Source organism: Magnolia sinica, chromosome 14 (assembly GCF_029962835.1).
Source record: "Magnolia sinica isolate HGM2019 chromosome 14, MsV1, whole genome shotgun sequence".
NCBI classification, from domain to species: domain Eukaryota; kingdom Viridiplantae; phylum Streptophyta; class Magnoliopsida; order Magnoliales; family Magnoliaceae; genus Magnolia; species Magnolia sinica.
Window position 1 is genome coordinate 75,678,517 of NC_080586.1, and position 19,269 is coordinate 75,697,785.

The window sequence follows — 19,269 nt, forward strand, 5'->3', positions numbered from 1 at the left end:
GATCTAAACCAGTATACAGTTCAGGCCCACCTAACGAGTGTATCCTCCTGAAATTTATGATGTCAAATATTTTCCTAGCTCTGATGCCCTACACGTGGGAAATTGTGGTGTATATTTCAAGGCAAGAGTTGATAATTCCTCCCCAGATCTTATTTACAATTATCACAATTATCAAGTGTGGCCCACCTTATAAGAGTCTTATACATACTACCATCAAAACAATCGCACGTGGCAAGCATCGCTCATCAAAGCCCTTTAATAGATGGGCCCTACTAATTTGTAGATGACCTCTACCGTGAGTCAAGCCAGTGCTAATCCAGCCGTTGGATGGGCAACACTGTATGAAAATAATCGATGGATGAAAAGAAAATGGGCAGACGGTTGGGTCATATCTGGGTGGTGGGCCAGACCATTTGGAATGATAGGCCTCACCATTTTGCTAGTTAGAGACATTTGTCTAAACCATTCGTCTTATTCAGACGAATGACTTGAAAACCAGCAACCATAACTAATATTTTGGAGAAATTGCAACTTCTGTTCTCTATATAAGCTTATCATTGCTCACCAACATTTCCGGCCAACAAATAGAAATAGAGAAAGAAGGAAAGAAGAAGAAGCCAACTTGATCTTTCTTTTTTTATTTTGGCTTTCACTGATTCTTGAAAGAAAAACATGGAAAACCCAAGCACACATATCATCATATTTTGTGTTTTCCTTTTTCTACTTATCTTTCATTCAGCCCCAACAACATCACAAGAAGTTGGTAATGGATTTTTAGAACAGCATAAAATTTATTGTCTTTCTGCTTCGCTCTTTAATGTTTTACTAATCTATAGTTTTAATTATTCTTTATTTTACGGTGCAGAGGATGAGAGGGAGTTTGATTATGTGAAAGGGAGTGGTAAGGGGCCTGAAAATTGGGGAGATATACATGAGGAATGGGCAATGTGTAAGAATGGAGATATGCAGTCTCCAATCGATTTGTTGCATGAAAGAGTGCAAGTAGTGTCCCATTTAAGGAGATTAAAAAGGCATTACAAGCCATCCAATGCGACACTCAAGAATAGAGGACATGATATAATGGTAATATTAGAATACAATCCTCTAGCATTTGTTTTTAAAGTTCCTATTGCGTTTGTCCACAATCAATCTCAATGGCATGCACCGCTACATGGGAGGTAGATGGTCGCAACCATCCATCTTGTCAGTGTTATTTGCATTAATGGTCAGTCTCATAATCACACTAGATTATGATCCTACCTATTGATTTATGGAATTAATGTCGAAGTGTCGTCCGTCGACTATACTTACCAATGAACAAATCATCCTTTCAACATTTTGTTGATTGTGGCCCATCTTACTAGCACCCACGACATGGACAGTTATGATCATCAGACCATTTCTACTTGTGGCCTCAATGGGACTATATATATTTGCCGGGATTGAGTCATGCAATATGCATCACCAACTCTTTGTTCTCGAAGTAAGACTAAACTAGTTCTCTAAAATTTCCAATATTGGCGAATAATTTTTTTTCTTAAAAGTTCATTAAATAGGGAATTTATGACATTTTGATAGGTTAAAAGATGTTATTGTTATGTAATTTTCAAAATTCTTGTTATTGGTGGATGCAGTTGAAATGGGTTAATGGGGCAGGATCAATTCATGTTAATGGAACTGAATATGTACTACGACAGTGCCACTGGCACTCTCCTTCAGAGCACACCATAAATGGCAAGAGGTATGGTGCTACCTGTCCTGTGCATTTTTACCATCATTCAAGAAAAGTACACTTGGTATTTCTCTTCTTTCATTTTGTTCATGATATAGTGGTTGTTGTAGCTATGATCTAGAGGTGCACATGGTTCATGAGAGCTCCAACGGACAAGTAGCCGTGGTTGGAATCATGTACAAAATTGGACGACCGGACTCATTTCTCTTAGAGGTATCTTATATGTATATCCGCCTCTTCCAAGGTCCTCATTCCTCGCCATGCTTTGGACTTCTCTCACTAATGTGAGATTTGTTATTTTCTCAGCTGATGGAACATATAAGATCTATTGCTGATATTCATGAAATGGAGAGAGATGTAGGAGTGGTTAACCCAAGGCATTTAAAGATGGGAAGTAGGAAATATTATAGGTACCTGGGATCTCTCACTACCCCTCCTTGCAAACAAGATGTAATCTGGACAATGGTTAAAAAGGTATGTTCTTTAGACCATTCATGCGTTGTTGAGTGGACGTTTATAAAGTGCCAAAATAGCATGTGTATGAAAATTAGGATACTCTAAATACACCTACACCAAACAATAAACTTCGAAAAACCGGCCAAGGGTCAAATTCAATCAACACATTATGATATGGACCACAACAAATGATTAAACTACAATTTTAGTGAAAAACATTTTCACTTGATAATTTCCCTAGACACACATGGGAATTTTTCCTTTTCTTACAATGTTTTTACCCAAATATCATGATTTTCAGGTGAGGACTGTTTCAAGAGAGCAAGTGAAATTACTAAGGATGGCTGTTAACGATGTGAGTTTCTACCATTATTACTACCATACTTGTTAACGTGCATTGGCAAATGCATACAAGAAGTCTTACATGGACAGTGGATGTATGGCTTATGCAAATGACTAGTGTGTTTTTGCTGCAGTAGGCAGAAATATATATATATATATATATATATATATATATATATATATATATATATATATATATCTTATCTGTTCAAATAAATTCCCTCCATGCTTAAACTCTTGATTGTAGGATCAACATATTAATTATCATAATTTAAACAAATAAATGAAGGGGTGAAATTGTTTCTCGTCATTGAAGTCCTGATTCGAAATTTTGTTCTCATTTATACAAACATTGACTTGGAAATTCAAGTCATGTTCCTATTTTTCTGGATCATTTACATGCCACAAACAAAAAATTTCTATTTGTTGCAATCTTATTAGGCCACATCATCACACTGCATTTACCGCAGCATAGCTGACAACATCAGTGATGACATGGACCAATCAAGATGCAGGAAAAAAGGAATTTCTTATTTGTGACAAACAGTGGATCGGGATTCTTTTCTGTGAAGAACTAGCAACAACAGACTATGGTTGAGTTTAGCAAAATTTCCTTAAGAAGTTTGAGCCAACCTTAGAATATGCCTTCTTAAGATGTTAATGGACAAGCTTAGGTCTTAAATAAAAAGCTCAATTACTACAGTTGGTATTGGAGCTTAACTTATAAGCCGGTTAATATTCCATTGAGCCAAGGGCTCACACTGACATGGCCTTGATCCAGAAATAACATACCCGAGCAAGGTTATCTAGCCAGTTGGATCAATATCTGTTGATTATGATACATGGCTTATGTGGATGACTTCTAATTCCGTGTTGCAGAATGCAGAGACGAATGCAAGACCATCACAACCAATTAATGAACGGGAAATTCACTTCTACACTCCAAGGCTTAGCGATGTGGATGGCGCACGACCTTGACTTCAATGGGGAAATTTTATGATTCCAAATATAGTTTACAATCATAGGTTTAAACATGATATGTTTCTTATTTTTGTTTTTTTTTTTTTTTTTCCTACCACTAGGAATTTAGTTCATATGTAAAGATCAAATTAGTGTATGATACCCTTACCTGATATGACTACATGATGGATGGAGCATATGTCTAGATGGTAGTTAATTGATGATTATATTCATCATGGTCGTAGCAAGAAGTTTGGATTGCTAGATTATTCAATATGGGCTACCCATTTCATGACCAATTGTTGGATATCTGGACCATCATATCATCTTTAGAGGGATTAACAATCCATAATGTCCATCCCAACTTTAATTTTTTCATCTCTAAACATTACTTTTGATTGGATGATCCAAACCACCCAAAGGATAATAGAGATTGTTTAATCGATGATTTGATGATCATGGACATCCAATCAATGGTAGGGAATATATGGTCAATATTTACTATGGCAAGGTCCAAACATTGATTTGGATTGTCCATCATGAGGGAATTATCTTTGTTTACACTTTCTTCTTAATAATCACTCTAATTTTGAAGATCCTACCATCAAATCTTTCTTCTTCTTCTTCTGAGGTGGGAGCACACCACCTGCAATTTTATTAATGACAACAAAAATTACATACAACAGGGGAGGGGAATATGTCTAACGACAAGCAAAACACCATACAAGATAGAAGCCTCTGCCAAAAATAGCAAGGCTCCACATATCTATGCATTAAAACTAAAGCTATGTTCAGCCAAAGGTAAGCTTGAAAATTGGTGATCATGAAACATACTCCTAACAGGACAGCAGCCTGTCATAGTACTTACTGCTGCTGAGAAGTGAAATCAAAGCTGTATTGTTAATATAGAGCAAAAGGAAGACACTGCTGTAGAAAGGGCTACTCTGGGTGAAAATTCTGTAGGACAACTACCAACTCAAGAACTCTACCATCCAATCACCAAATAAGAAATAGATGGTCCATATTTATTATAATAGAAAAGGTCTGATCTTTGATCTGGATCATCTATCATGATGGGCTCACGTTCGATTGTCCATCCCTCTTAGTTGCTCTAATTTGATGATCCTAATCATCCAATCAATGTATAAGAAATGAAAGATTCATATTTATTAATCAAGATATAGTCTAACCATTCATCTGGACCATCCATCCTACATAGTGCACTTTTTATATTTTATCCCTGCCAAACAGTTACTTTGATTGGATCATCTCAACCACTTAATCAATGGCCAGAAAAATGGACAACAAACTACAATAATTCATCAGAAGCTTCCATCATGTGGGGCTGCATCTGATCACCTATTCTTCTAAACTTTGATATGAGGATCCTAACCATCCAATTAATGGTAAGTGATAGATTGTCTATAATAATTATGTTAAAAAGGTCTAACCATCTCTTTCCTCTCATCACATGTGTGCCATACCTACTAGTGAAATAAGAACCACAAATCTTAAGTTGTTTTCATATGGGACCTGATTCCAGAAGAAGTGTATGCTCACAAATTGAGACTAAAGAACATTCCTTTCATATTGATCTTGTTCGATGTACCTCACTTACACATGTGCACACTTACTATATAGTATATAGTATATTTCAATGTACTTATAACAGAAAAGGTCTGATCTTTGGTCTGGATCATCTATCATGTGGGGCTCACGTTTGATTGCCCATCCCTCTTAGTTGCTCTAGGATCTTAATCATCAATGTATAAGAAATGAAAGAATCATCTTTATTAGACAAGATATAGTCTAACCATTTATCTGGACCATCCATCCTACATAGTGCACTTTTTATTTTTTATCCTTGTCAAGCAGTTACTTTGATTGGATCATCTCAACCACTTTATCAATGGCTAGAAAAATGGACCAACAAACTACAAAATTCATCAAAGCTTCCATCATGTGGGGCCCCACATCTGATTACCTATTCTTCTAAACTTTAATAAGAATATCCTAACCATCCAGTTAATGGTGAGTGATGGACTGTCCATATTAATTATGTTAAAAAGGTCTAACCATCTCTCTCCTCTCTTCACATGTGCGCCATACCTACTAGTAAAATAAGAACTTCAAAATTTAAGTTGTTTTCATATGAGACCAGATTCTAGAAGAAGTGTATGCTCGCAAATTGAGACTAAAGAGCATTCCTTTCATATTGATCTTTTTCAATGTACCACACTTACACATGTGCTTACCATATAGTATATAGTAACTGAGTTCCTCTCCCAAATAACTCTAACTAAACATTCATTTGATGATATTAAACAGGATAAAAGCAAAATTATATTGACTTTTTAAGTCCAAAAAAGCCAAGGCCCATTTGAGGAACTTTAAATGTGAAAGAAAAGACACTTATTAGAAAAACAATAATCAAATGGAGCATGTTAACGAATTTTTCCACACTGGCCTAAGTTTTCAGACCAGGACAACTTCAACAAAAGGCCCGCCAGAGGGACACCAAAGATCTCATACACGTCCCATGTCAGCACATGTGGAGTACATGTATTTAGTCCATATCCATACAAATGGCCTTCCTCATAAGTATTACATGCCACTAAGATGCCAGTATTATTTTTATCAGGTAGTCATTAGATTTCTCAAGCAAAGAAAAAATTAGAAAAATGTCTAGTATTTCAAGAGATTTTTCAAATCTTAAAAATCAAAAAATTGAATTGATTTCTTGAAAAATAAGATGTATGGGTTTTCACTAATCTTCCTTAGCATTATTTTGTGTGCGTTTTTCATTGTTTCACCTACTCTTATGATGGTTCACAACTTTAAAAATGATAGTGACACTTTAACTGTACAAACATTATACATGTGGAATAGTCCAGACTGTTGATGTCGTGGATGAAATCAGCAATGATGCACTGATTAGATCATCAAAGGAGCATGAGTAGGGGTGTACATCGAGTTGAACCGAGTCAAGCTGGCCTCAGCCCGACTCGGCTCGGCCACTAGCTGACCCCAGCTCGAGCTCGGCTCGGTCTTCGAGCCTGACTGGCCAGCTCAGCTCGGTTCGGTCAGCAGCTCTGGCCAGTTTGAGCCAAGATCGAGCCGAGTTCGCCTGTGCAGCATTTTCACAAACACATGGACTGCACCTTCAAAATCGCATTGTTTTACATACAGCGGCAGTTGTTTTACAGGTATTTTATCAAACACCTTCTAAGCAACATAAAAATCAAGAAAAAAGGTAGTATTCGTTTCATATACATACCTTCCTTGCCACCAGCCACACTTTTTCTTTTCTTTTTTTTTGCTTTTTCTGACTGCTGTGCAGGCCATCGGATTCGATATCTTTCCTTATAGCTTTCATACAACTACTAACAAATTACCAGTTTTCCATTCCATTTTTGCCATTAAAGTAAGCGGCGTTCTGTTCACTTCTGTCTATAAGTACGAACTTCTGTCTATAAGTACCTTCGTGCATGCCTGAGATGCCTCTAGAGCTTTTGCATACAACTATAAGAAAATTTCATCACAGACGTCAGGCTCGAGAGACTTCCTTGCCTGCACATTCCAATCTACCACCAGTTTTGAAATCTCAGAATTCCTAAGCAATCTGAATCCAGAAATAACTTTCTGCATTTGGTGCTCTTGCTTCCCGCTGCTTCTGATAACTAGGCAACAGAACTGTTGGACTCCTCGTAGAAGAGGAATACACTTCTTATGGAAAGACTGGATTGATAGTGAGACCAAACACCCAAAACCGAGACCGAACACCCCACCCGCCACACTTCGTTGAGTCATTTCATCAAACACTTGGTGAGCGACGTCAATATCAAGGTAACCGAGTTACCAGAGTCGGGTTCAGCTCGAACTCATTTTTCGAGTTCATAAAATTAGCACGACTCGGCTCGAACTCGTCTTCTAACCAAGTCGAATCGAGCTTTTTCTCAAGTCGCTAGCTCGGTTCGTGTACACCTGCAAGCATAAGTAACAAATTCCAATAAAAGATTATGAATCAACCAACTCATTTTGCTTATAACCATACATTTTTTTATCAAATAATTCAATGGTTAGGATTTCTTGGTCAGCATAATTTTAGAGAGATTATTCTCTTCTACAATTAGCTACAAAATGGATGGTCCCGATGGCCGCATTGAATATGGTACACTAATGGCCTGTTTGATTTTCCAAATGCAGGGTAAATACCATGTAAATACAAATACCCCGCTATTACAATTTCACCTGTATGAAAAAGCCACTTTATTCCTGCTTTGAAAAACGATCTAAAGCGACTGCATAAATTTGTGGGCCCCACCATCATGTATATGACATATCTGTATCGTCCATCCATTTTACCATAACATTTTAAGGCATAAGCTTAAAATTGAGAAAAATTCAACATTCAAGTGTCCCACACCAAAGTAAACAGTGGCCCCAAGCAGTATTTAAAAGTAAGTGTTCAATTACATTTTTACTGTGGTGTGGTCCACTTGAACTTTGAATCTGCTTTATTTTTTAGCTTCTGTCCTAAATTCAATTAGCATCATGGATGGATGGTTTGGATAATCCACATACATCATACCCCCATAATATTTGGTAGCCTCTTCTACTTAAATCAACTTAGGTAACAATGAAAGGTAATTACCAAAGAAAATTAATGCCTATTTCTATTGCATTTATATTGACCCGAGAAAATCAAACATGCCCTAAGATAATGAGTCATCATTATTTTCTATAATGTGGCCAACGATACAGAAATCGAATTGTGTACTGAGTAAACTCAATTGGGCCCACTGTGAATTTATGTGGTTTATCCACGCGGTCCGTCCATTTTTTCAACTCATTTAAGGGGTTAAGCCCAAAACTTAAGTATATCCAAAGCTCAAGTGTATCATACCACATAAACAATGGGAATAATGATTTCCACCGTTGAAACCTGGCTAGGAGGCCCCACAGTAATTTTTATTTGTCATCTAACCTGTTCATAAGATCATAAAGACATGGATGAAGGTCAAACACAAAAATAAGCTTGATCCAAAACTTCTGTGGCCCCTAAGATTTTTTCAACGGTAGAAGTTCAATTCACACTATTTCTTCTGGTGTGGTCCAATTGATCTTTAGATATGGTTCACTTTGTGTTCAAGCACTAAAATTATCAGGTAAAATGGATGGACGGAGTGGATAAAATACATAAATCATGGTAAACCTTAACCAGTGTTTTTTTTTTTTTTTCCCTGAAGGGGTGGTGAGAGTCAAGAGTCTTCGGTCAGGGCACGCACTAGTCATCTTTGACGTGGACGCGGATTGCGTCCTACCCCTGCCCGTCTACAACTGGGAAGGAGTAGCAGCTTTGAGTGGCCATCCTGATGCATTGGTCTTATCCACGCCGTCCACCCATTTTTTCGTACCATTTTAGACTATAAAACCAAAAATGAGGCATATCCAAGGCTCAAGTGGACTGCACAATGGGAATTAAACTCTTACCGTTGAAAACTTCTTGGGGCCACAAAAGTTTTGGATGGAGCTGATGTTTGTTTTGCCTCTTCATCCAGGTCCATGTAACTTTATGAATATGTTGGATGGAAAATATACATCACCGTGGGCCATAGAAAAGTTTCAACGATTGAAATCATTATCACCGCTGCTTCCTATGGTGTGGTCCACTTAAGCTTGGATATGCCTATTTTTTTGACATATATAATAAAATGATATGAAAAAATGAATGGACGGTATGGATAAGATCCACACATCACGATGGCCACTCAAAGCTTCTGCCAGTTCCCAGCTGGAGACGGCGGGGGTAGGACGCAATCCGCGTCCCTTTAACACATGACACTAGGAACAACCGCCCACCTTATAGGAATTAGAGAAGAGCTTCTATGCCAATGACTAACGGGAATGTAACACTTGTTGTGTGACTGGTGCTACCAATTATAAGGCCATGGAAAAATGGGGGCGGATCACATGAACATTTATATGCGATATAATGGTTCGGGATTTTGAATTTATATGGCCTATTAAATTATGACACGTAGCGTCTGGCACCAACCATCAACTAGAAAAGTGGGAAAATGAAGCAAAGAAGATTTGAATTCTGACTCTTGACCAGTTTGTTTGATGTTACTGTAATTGCCCACTTTAATCCTTGATGTATGTGTTTACAAATCTCAGGTGGACCGCGCCATAAAAAACAATGGTGATTGAATACTCACTATTAAAAACCTCCCAGGGCTCATTGTAATTTTTATTTACCATCCAACTTGTTGATAAGAACGGACAAACCTACATAAAGGAAAAACACAAATATCTGCTTAATTCAAAACTTTTGTGGACCACATTAAGTTTTTAATGAAGGGTGTTCAATCATCACTATTTCCTATGGTGTGGTCCACCTGATATTTTGATCTGCTTCATTTTTCAACTTATGCTCTAAGATAATATGGCAAAATGGATGGATGGAGTGGATATAGAACACATACATTATGGTGGACCCCACAGGCATGGATCCGCTAACCTTGGTGGTTCCAAGAATCCATTGAATCCATGTCCCCATCCATCAGGTCAATTCTCTCCTATTTACCATCAGGAAACTCAAAAAGTAGGACCATCTAGAACTTTAGGTAGGTCACAATGGGGGAACAGTTAGTGTGAGGATACACACCATTATGGCTTGTTTGGCGCATGGAATCAGAGTGATTTGTGAGGATTTAGTGTTTTGGGCCATTTGGTAGCTAGGATTTGAGGTAATTTAGACTTGAGAGTAATCCAATTAATCCTCTTAGAGAGTTCTTTTTTATCTACCACTTCCAAGCTCTGATTTCAAATCTGCCACTAGATTTTTATACAGACCAAATGCTCCTCAATTCATGAAATTTCAAAAATCCAAGATGCCAAACGGGCCATTAATTATGTTTACGGTTATCAGTCTTGTTTTTATGACATCCAATCCATTTATCTGATACCCTAAAAAATGGAGAAACACACCAAAATTCACTCTAGTTCAAAACTTAAATAATTGAAAACACGTGAACTTAGAACTTAATGCATGATTTTACATTATTCTCTATGTTGAAGCCCACCTGAGTTTTGAATCTTTCAGATTTTTGGTATCAGCACCCAAAAAAAAAAGGAGTTGAATGACCATAAAATGAACGGATTTCATTTACACAAAGTCATCCCCTAATATGTAACTTAGCCTGTAAAATGCTGGCCTCATCACAAATTTCAATAGGTTTGAAAAAATGCCAATAGAGTTCGGTTGGCTTTAATAAATGGCTGATGATCTGACCATAATACAGGTTTTCACCATCTGATGATTCTTTGGGCCCCACATTAACCTTAGGTGAACTGAAGCCGACCTTTTTTCCACATGTGACACTTTATATTAAAAATGTATATACTTTTCAATGGCAACACCCGACCGTTTCTTGCTCCTGTCTTTTAAAGAACTTTAGAAAACATAAGAAACAGGTATGAATACAACACTATCCAAATATGCCCAGCTGGCATTTGTGGGGATTGTGCAGGGTGCAGATTGGGTACTAACCCATTAGTCCTCTCAAGGGATCTGTGGGCCCGCCTTGATGTATATGTTTTATCCACACCATCCATCAATTTTGACAGATCATTTTGAGGCATGAGCCCAAAGAGGAGGTAGATTGAAGGCTCAAGTGGACTACACCATAGGAAGCAGTGGGGATTGAATTCCTACAGTTAAAAACTTCCTAGGGCCTACTGTGATGCTTAGTTATCATCCAACCTGTTTAAAAGGTTATATAAACCTGCATGAATAGTGTATATATAAAAAAAAATAGCACCTTGATCCAAAACTTCCGTGGGCCCTTGGAGTTTTCAATCGTAAGCTTTTAATCCCCACTACTTCATGTGGTGTGGTCTGCTTGAGCCTTCAATCTACCTCCTTTTCTAGCTATATATATATATATGTGTGTGTGTGTGTGTGTGTGTGTTTTGATGGTGGGCCCCACAGAGCCCCTAACAGGACCATTCATCTCTAACTAGATCCTGATTGGGTTGAGTTATTCTGCACAACGATAAGAACAATTGAGAAGCAGATGAGATGATCGTCCTGGTTCCATATACACATGTGACTAACCTAAATGGTTGGACCATATGATTTGATGGCCAGGTCATCTGTAAGGTGAGGCACTCTAATGAAAGTTATAGGCTGTGGACATCTCAAAAGAGAATGATCTGATGGTCGATGAGAATTCTACATAGGTCTGTTAATGGGTCGGGCTGACCCGTCGGGCTTTTGGAATATGAGCCATTTTAAGGCTAAACTTGGGCTGGCATATGATGCTCAAGGGCGTGGGCTGTGCGTAAGGCCCATCAACCTGTTCAATTTGTAGTTTCCAAGAGTATATTTAGAAGTCTTTTCATTTGTTTTTTTATCTAATTTAGATTAGATGACTTATAAATAGCATTTAGTATATGAGCTTGGACTAAGGTCTAGGTCGGGCCTTTCCATTTGGCCTCTGACAAGTTCGGGCCGGACTTGGGCTTAATTCCTACTATGCATGCTAGGCTTGGACTGATTTTGTCTTGGTTCGAACCCGATCCATTCAAAACCCTAATTTTACAGTTTTGGCCACCAAGCGGGTGGAATAGCCTTATCTGATAGCATGGAAATAGATGTGATAGGCTGGGGCATTGGCAAGACACATTCTTTTTTGCTTCTGTTAAGTCTTAAAAGGGAAACATGAAGAAAGGAAGGTAAGGGTGCAAATACATCCAAATGCAGGGTACATAGATAGAGATACTGAGAGGAAGTGTGTGTGTCTGCGCATATACTCCAGAGGACTCAGTCGAGCTTTAGATCTTCATCATTTTTGGACTGCCAGCCCAACATAAGATTACAACGAAACTATAATGTGGTATGTTAAAAGTCACGGTGACCCACCATGCCTTTATAGAATGGTTTCCCTAACTGTGTGGTTACATGCGGCTACATGTAAAGAGGAATAGAAGTGGGAGTAGGGGTGCAACTCAGGCAGGTTAGGTAAGGCTGAGGCTCAACCCAAGCCCAACTTCACCTCAACTTGACCCAACCTACAACCAAATTAACGTAGAGCAGGTCGAATACCTATTCTTGGCACAGCTGGACTGAAAGAAGCATGAACAGATAGCAAACATAGTTTGTAAGATTCAGGCTCAATCCTACATAGGAAATCACATAATTGGCCCTGCGGCGCATCCAGTTGGAAGAAAATCATTCCGGGTGGAGAGATATTGTCATTTAAAGTGTGAACGGTAAATTAACCATAACTTTATATTTAAGTATCGTTATGGGACGCACGACCTATCAATCTTTACTATAATGAGTGATGTAGAGCGGGTCGCAAACAGTTTCATGGCCAAGATGGATCAAAAAAGACCCAATCGACGACAGAAGTGATCTGGGCCGTCGGACCTTAAATCGGGAGTATCTCGCAATCCGAAAAGAGTTATCTGACGTAAAATATATGATTTTGGGGTAAAATGAGCTACTTTAGCCAACCAACCCGGCTATGCCGGGTTGCGCAGCCCGGAATTGCGAAAAACCTCTGGATCGACGGTCGTTTCCCTGTTTTAATTTTGTTTTTACTATAAATAGTAAGTTTTAGTTTGATTATAACTCTTCATCCGTCGGACTTTAGGAGTTGCGCCCAACGTGAAAAGAGCTTAGAATAATTAGGAGAACGGTTTGGTGAAGCCAAATAGGACACTATTTTTGGCCGAAAACCTTGCACACTAGTAGACATCACGACCGTCTATAAATAGTAAGTTTACTATTTATAGTAAGTCACGGATTCTAGGAGTTTGAGTTGTAGTTTGATTCTGATTTCTTTCTCATTGCTTGGTACCCCTATTTAAAGGGTTGTGAACTCATTTTTATTGATCAATTAATCAATTTCGAATTTATTAGAATTTATTTCTATTTTCTGCTTTCTTTCCTCGTGGATTCAAGAAGTCTCTCTGAGGAGTCCAGAGAAGCTCCGTGAATTCGGAGTAGTTATCCTCATCACGTTCATCCTTGCGTCAATTGGTATCAAAGCGAGGATTTCCCTCAAGCCAATGGCAAACAATGAAGGTATGAATCAAAATTCTGTGGACGGTGATACAGGGATTCGTTATCTTTCGGAAAGAATGGAAGCTTTCTACCAGGAGAGTCAGTTGACCATGCAAGGGCTGTAGGCAACTCTCGACTATCTTGCAGATGCTCTACTTACGCTCCGAGCCCTAGGCGGTACTCCACCACCTTTGGTTGCTCCCCCACTCATGGTAACTCCACCACCCATGGTTGTTGTACGACGCAACCCTGATTTTCGTAGAGCACTACCAATGGCAAACCGTAGGGCTGCACCAGATGATTCAAGTTCTAGCGACGAGGACCTTAATGAGGGTTTTGCCTGACGACCAATCCATGGAGGTGATCATCTAAATCTGCTGAAAGAGACTATCAAGGTAAGGCTGAGCTTCCTAGTCTTAACGGTTTATTACATATAAAAGATTTTCTCGATTGGCTAGTCGAAGTAGAGAGATATTTTGATTACATGGACGTGCCAGATCATAAAAGGGTAAAATTGGTAGCGTTTAAATTAAAATCTGGTGCTTCTGCATGGTGGGAACAATTACAACTCTCACGAGTCCGCCAGAACAAGGCGCCTATCTCATCATGGCCACGGATGAGACGTCTTCTTCGATCACGATTTCTCCCCAGTGATTATGAGCAGATATTATTCCAGCAATATCAAAATTGCAGACAAGAAAATCGAACCGTCACAGATTACACTGAAGAATTTCAACGGTTGACTACACGAAACGATCTGTCAGAATCTGAGTCACAAAAGGTGGCACGATTTATAGGTGGGTTGCGACCGACAATTCAGGACCGAGTTCAGATGTATACAGTTGGGACCGTGGATGGAACAGTTCAATTGACGGGTAGGGTAGAAACACAACTTGCAAGAGCTCCTGCTCGTCTATATCCTTCAACTCGACCCCCCATGACGGGTCCCACGTAGGATCCAGTGCTACCACAAGGAAAAGACCCAGTACCTCAACTTCCTACAACCGCAAACCGTGATACGGGGAGCGGCTCATCCAGACCTCAACGTGCAGCACCCACAACAGCAGGTCTGAGTAAGATTCCAAATCCTTATGCTCGGCCATGGTCGAATAATTGTTACGCTGTGGCCAACCAGGCCACTTATCAAATACTTGTCCTCAACGTCCTGCAGCACACTTAACTATAAACGAACGGGGCACTGAAGATGAGGTCGTAAAAGAAAATCATCGCTTTGATGAACATGAACAAACCATTAAAGAAATAGCAGGTGGCGATAAAGTGACGGGCGATGATCGTGGCGAATTTCTAGTTGTGAGGCGATTACTGCATGCCCCACGAAAGGAATTACATCCACAGCGACACAATATATTTCGTACTCGGTACACCGTCAACGGAAAGGTCTGTTATGTGATCATAGACAGTGGTAGTAGCGAGAACATCGTCTCGAGAGTGATGGTGGACAAGTTGCGGCTACCAACGATAAAACATCCTTCCCCATACTCAATTGGCTGGATAAAAAAGGTGAATGAGACCAATGTAACTAAACAATGCACTATCTCGTTTTCAATTGACAAAAATTATAAGGATTAAATACTTTGTGACGTGGTCGATATGGAAGCTTGTCATATGTTACTCGGTTGACCCTGGCAGTCGGACCGTGATGCGACCAATGGGGGACGAAATAATGTCTACGTATTCGTCAAGGATAGTCAAAAAATAATCCTTGCCCCTATAGCACCAGAGAACCACCCTGAAGCTTCTAAAGTGAAGGGGAGTTCCCTCTTGACCATTCGGGATTTCATGGAGGAATCTAAGGAAACCGGCGAGGTATACGCCGTAATGGTGAAGGGCGAGGAAGAGGAACCCTCAAACATCTCTCCAAGTTTAAGACTGTTACTAAACGAATTCAAAGAAGTCTGGCCTGAGGATTTACCTGATAGATTGCCCCTCATGAGGGACATCCAACATCACATAGACCTCGTCCCTGGGGCTAGCCTGCCCAACCGCCCTTATTATCGAATGAGTCCAAAGGAGTGTGAGATACTTCAGGGGCAAGTGGAGGAATTGATCCGTAAGGGTTTCTTGAGAGAGAGCATGAGCCCATGTGTCGTACTAGCATTATTAACGCTAAAAAAAGATAGAAGCTGGCGCATGTGTGTCGACAGCCGGGCAATCAACAAATTACCATCAAATATCGGTTCCCAATACCACGGTTGGACGATATGCTCGATATGTTAGAAGGGGTCAAGGTGTTCTCTAAACTAGATCTAAGGAGCGGGTACCATCAGATTCGTATTCGACCCGGTGATGAGTGGAAAATGGCATTCAAGACTAAGGAAGAGTTGTATGAGTAGCTGGTCATGCCCTTCGGCCTATCGAACGCACCAAGTACTTTTATGCGTTTGATGAATCAAGTTTTAAAATCGTTCACTGGCCGATTTGTGGTAATATATTTTGATGACATATTAATATATAGCCAGGAAAAGCCGGAGCACAGGAAACATCTTGGGCAGGTGCTGTAGGTCCTACAAATTAACAAGTTGTACCTTAACTTAAAGAAGTATAGTTTTTTAACTGACAGCTTGTTGTTTTTAGGATTTGTTGTAACGTCCACAGGCATTCGTGTGGACGATGAAAAGGTGCGAGCTATTAGAGAATGGTTGATCCCGACAAACATTCATGAGGTGGGGAGTTTTCACAGGTTGGTGATTTTCTATCATCGATTTGTGTGAGATTTTAGCACCATATTCGCACCTATAACAGATTGCATGAAAAAATGACCGTTCCAATGGACCGATAAAGCTGACAAGAGCTTTCATGAGATCAAGCATTGTTTGTCTACAACACCGGTCTTGGTGCTTCCTAATTTCGACAAATTGTTTGAGGTTGAGTGTGACGCTTCATACGTTGGAATTGGAGGAGTATTATCACAGGAAGGCAGGCCGGTAGCCTTCTATGGCGAGAAGCTCAGCGAAGCCCGAAAGAAGTGATCAACTTATGAGCTTGAGTTGTACGCAGTTGTTCAGGCGCTACGATATTGGAGGCATTATCTAATTCAAAGAAAGTTTGTTTTGTTCACTAACCATCAAGCATTAAAGTTTATTAATAGTCAGACTAACGTGAATCGTGTGCATGCTAGATGGGTTGCATTTTTATAAGAATTCACGTTCGTTCTGAAGCACAAGTCAGGGCATCTGAACAAGGTGGCTGATGCACTTAGCCGTCGTGCATCACTACTTGTTACGATGAGCAACGAGGTGATCGGCTTCGACTGTCTCAAGGAGCTGTATGTCAAGGATGAGGACTTCAAAGATTTTTAAATGAAGTGCCAAGAAGGTCACCCTAGTGACCTTCATATATAGGACGATTTTCTCTTCAAAGGGAATCGATTGTGCATCCCCCAAAGTTCTCTGAGGGAACAGATTATTCAGGAGCTACATGGAGGTGGCTTCGGTGGACACCTGGGGCGAGACAAGACGCGAGCTCTTGTGGAAGAGCGGTATTACTGGCCGCAATTAGTACGCGATGTGGGAAAAGTCGTACAATGTTGTCATGTTTGTCAGACCTCCAAGGGGCAATCTCAGAATATGGGCCTCTACACCCCGTTACCTGTGCCTGACGGTCCTTGGGAGGATTTATCAATGGACTTCGTGCTTGGTCTCCCACGAACACAACGCGGCATGGATTCGGTGTTCGTGGTGGTAGATCGTTTCTCCAAGATGGCGCACTTTATCCTATGCAAGAAGACCCTCGATGCAACACACGTGGCGAATCTATTTTTCAGGGAGGTCGTACGGCTACACGGGGTCCCCAAGACCATTACTTTCGATCATGACACGAAGTTCATTAGCCACTTTTTGTGGACTTTATGGAATCGATTTGATACACGACTTCAATTCAGCAGTGCTTACCACCCACAGACTGATGGGAAGATCGAAGTTGTGAATTGCACGTTAGGAAACCTCCTTCGCTGTATTTCAAGAAAAAAACTGAAGCAGTGGGATTTGGCCTTGTCTCAAGCAGAGTTTGCATTCAACAACGTGGTGAACCGCTCGACAGGGAGATCACTATTCCAGATTATCTACGAACGAGTGTCTCGCCACACACTTGACTTGGTCCCTCTACCCAAGCACCCAGGCACGAGCATTGCAGCAGAACATATGGTAGACAAGATCATGGGCATCCATGCAGAAGTACAGACCAAGCTACATGCCTCGAACGAGAAGTACAAGGAACAAGCGGACAAGCATCGGCGACAAAAAGTGTTCGAGGTGAGCGACCGCGTTATGGTCCATCTGCGCAAAGAGAGATTTCCGACCGAGACGTACAACAAGTTGAAAAATAAGAAGATTGGACCCATCCCAATCATTCGAAAGATCAATGACAACGCTTATGTTTTTGATCTTCCAGGTGACATGGCGATCTCACGGACTTTCAACGTCGCGGACCTGACTGAGTATCATGAACCAGCGCAGGATGAGAACTAGAGGACGAGTTCTTTTGAAGTGGAGGGGACTGATGTAGAGCGGGTCGCAGACAGTTTCATGGCCAAGATGGATCAGAAAAGACCCAGTCGACAACAGAAGTGATCCGGGCCGTCGGACCTTAGATCGGGCGTATCTCGCAATCCGAAACGAGTTATCTGACGTAAAATATATGATTTTAGGGTAAAACAAGCTACTTTAGCCAACCAACCCGGCTATGTCGGGTTACGCAGCTCGGAATTGTGAAAAACCCCTAGATCGATGGTCGTTTCCCTGTTTTAATTTCGTTTTTACTACAAATAGTAAGTTTTAGTTTGATTATAACTCTTCATCCGTCGGGCTTTAGGAGTTGCGCCCAACGTAAAAAGAGCGTAGAATAATTAGGAGAACGGTTTGGTGAAGCCAAATAGGACACTTACTATTTTTGGCCGAAAACCTTGCGCACTAGTAGACATCACGACCGTCTATAAATAGTAAGTTTACTATTTATAGTAAGTCGCAGATTCTAGGAGTTTGAGTTCTAGTTTGATTCTAATTTCTTTCTCATTGCTTGGTACCCCTATTTAAAGGGTTGTGAACTCATTTTTATTGATCAATTAATCAATTTTGAATTTATTAGAATTTATGTATATTTTCTGCTTTCTTTCCTCGTGGATTCGAGAAGTCTCTGTGAGGAGTCCAGAGAAGCTCCGTGGATTCGGAGTAGTTATCCTCATCACGTTCATCCCTGCGTCGAGGTCAACTGACTTATATTGGGTCGCGTCAGTCTAATTCGCAAGAAAATGCTTCCTTCCTATTCAAAATCATAATTAAAAAATAAAAATAAATAAATAAATAAAACCTTACTATTTTAGTAATTTTTTATTTTGTCTTATCTCCTTCATTTTAGAGTTTTGTTGAATATAGTCTTCTTAGGAAAATAATGATAGGAATCATTTAACAGGATTAATTTAGGACTTTTTTTTGTTTTAAAAAACTTGTTATTTCAGGAAAGTTCTATTCTCGTTGAATTAGGACTTCTTTTAGGATTAGAAATTTTTAATTTTAGTAATTACGAATTATGTTGTTGTTGTTTCTTTATAAGCGATGTAATTGGGAAGCCTGAAACATTATTAAATAATAAATTTTCAAAATTTTCCCTTTTACTCTCGTGGATTCAAGAATAACTTCATGGATTCAAGGATTTAGTCATTTGAGGAAGACGTTAATCTTCCTCT

The 19,269-nt window shown here is 39.8% G+C and overlaps 1 protein-coding gene across 1 annotated transcript; it reads left to right on the forward strand.

Annotated features, from left to right (window-relative positions):
• Positions 1-593: 593 nt before the first annotated feature.
• LOC131225026 (alpha carbonic anhydrase 7-like) lies at positions 594-6,986 on the forward strand. The gene is made up of 7 exons (XM_058220452.1): positions 594-763; positions 866-1,083; positions 1,635-1,741; positions 1,843-1,945; positions 2,039-2,206; positions 2,490-2,543; positions 6,831-6,986. Exons 1-7 carry the CDS (start codon positions 673-675, stop codon positions 6,984-6,986), a joined length of 897 nt encoding a protein of 298 aa, XP_058076435.1. The 5' UTR covers positions 594-672.
• Positions 6,987-19,269: the final 12,283 nt, after the last annotated feature.

Excerpts from the sequence above, each read along its gene's own strand:
- LOC131225026 (XM_058220452.1), top strand. The coding sequence starts at position 673 with ATGGAAAACCCAAGCACACATATCATCATATTTTGTGTTTTCCTTTTT. Across the intron at positions 764-865 it reads AACAACATCACAAGAAGTTG|AGGATGAGAGGGAGTTTGAT; the intron begins GTAATGGATTTT and ends TTTACGGTGCAG. Across the intron at positions 2,207-2,489 it reads TCTGGACAATGGTTAAAAAG|GTGAGGACTGTTTCAAGAGA; the intron begins GTATGTTCTTTA and ends CATGATTTTCAG.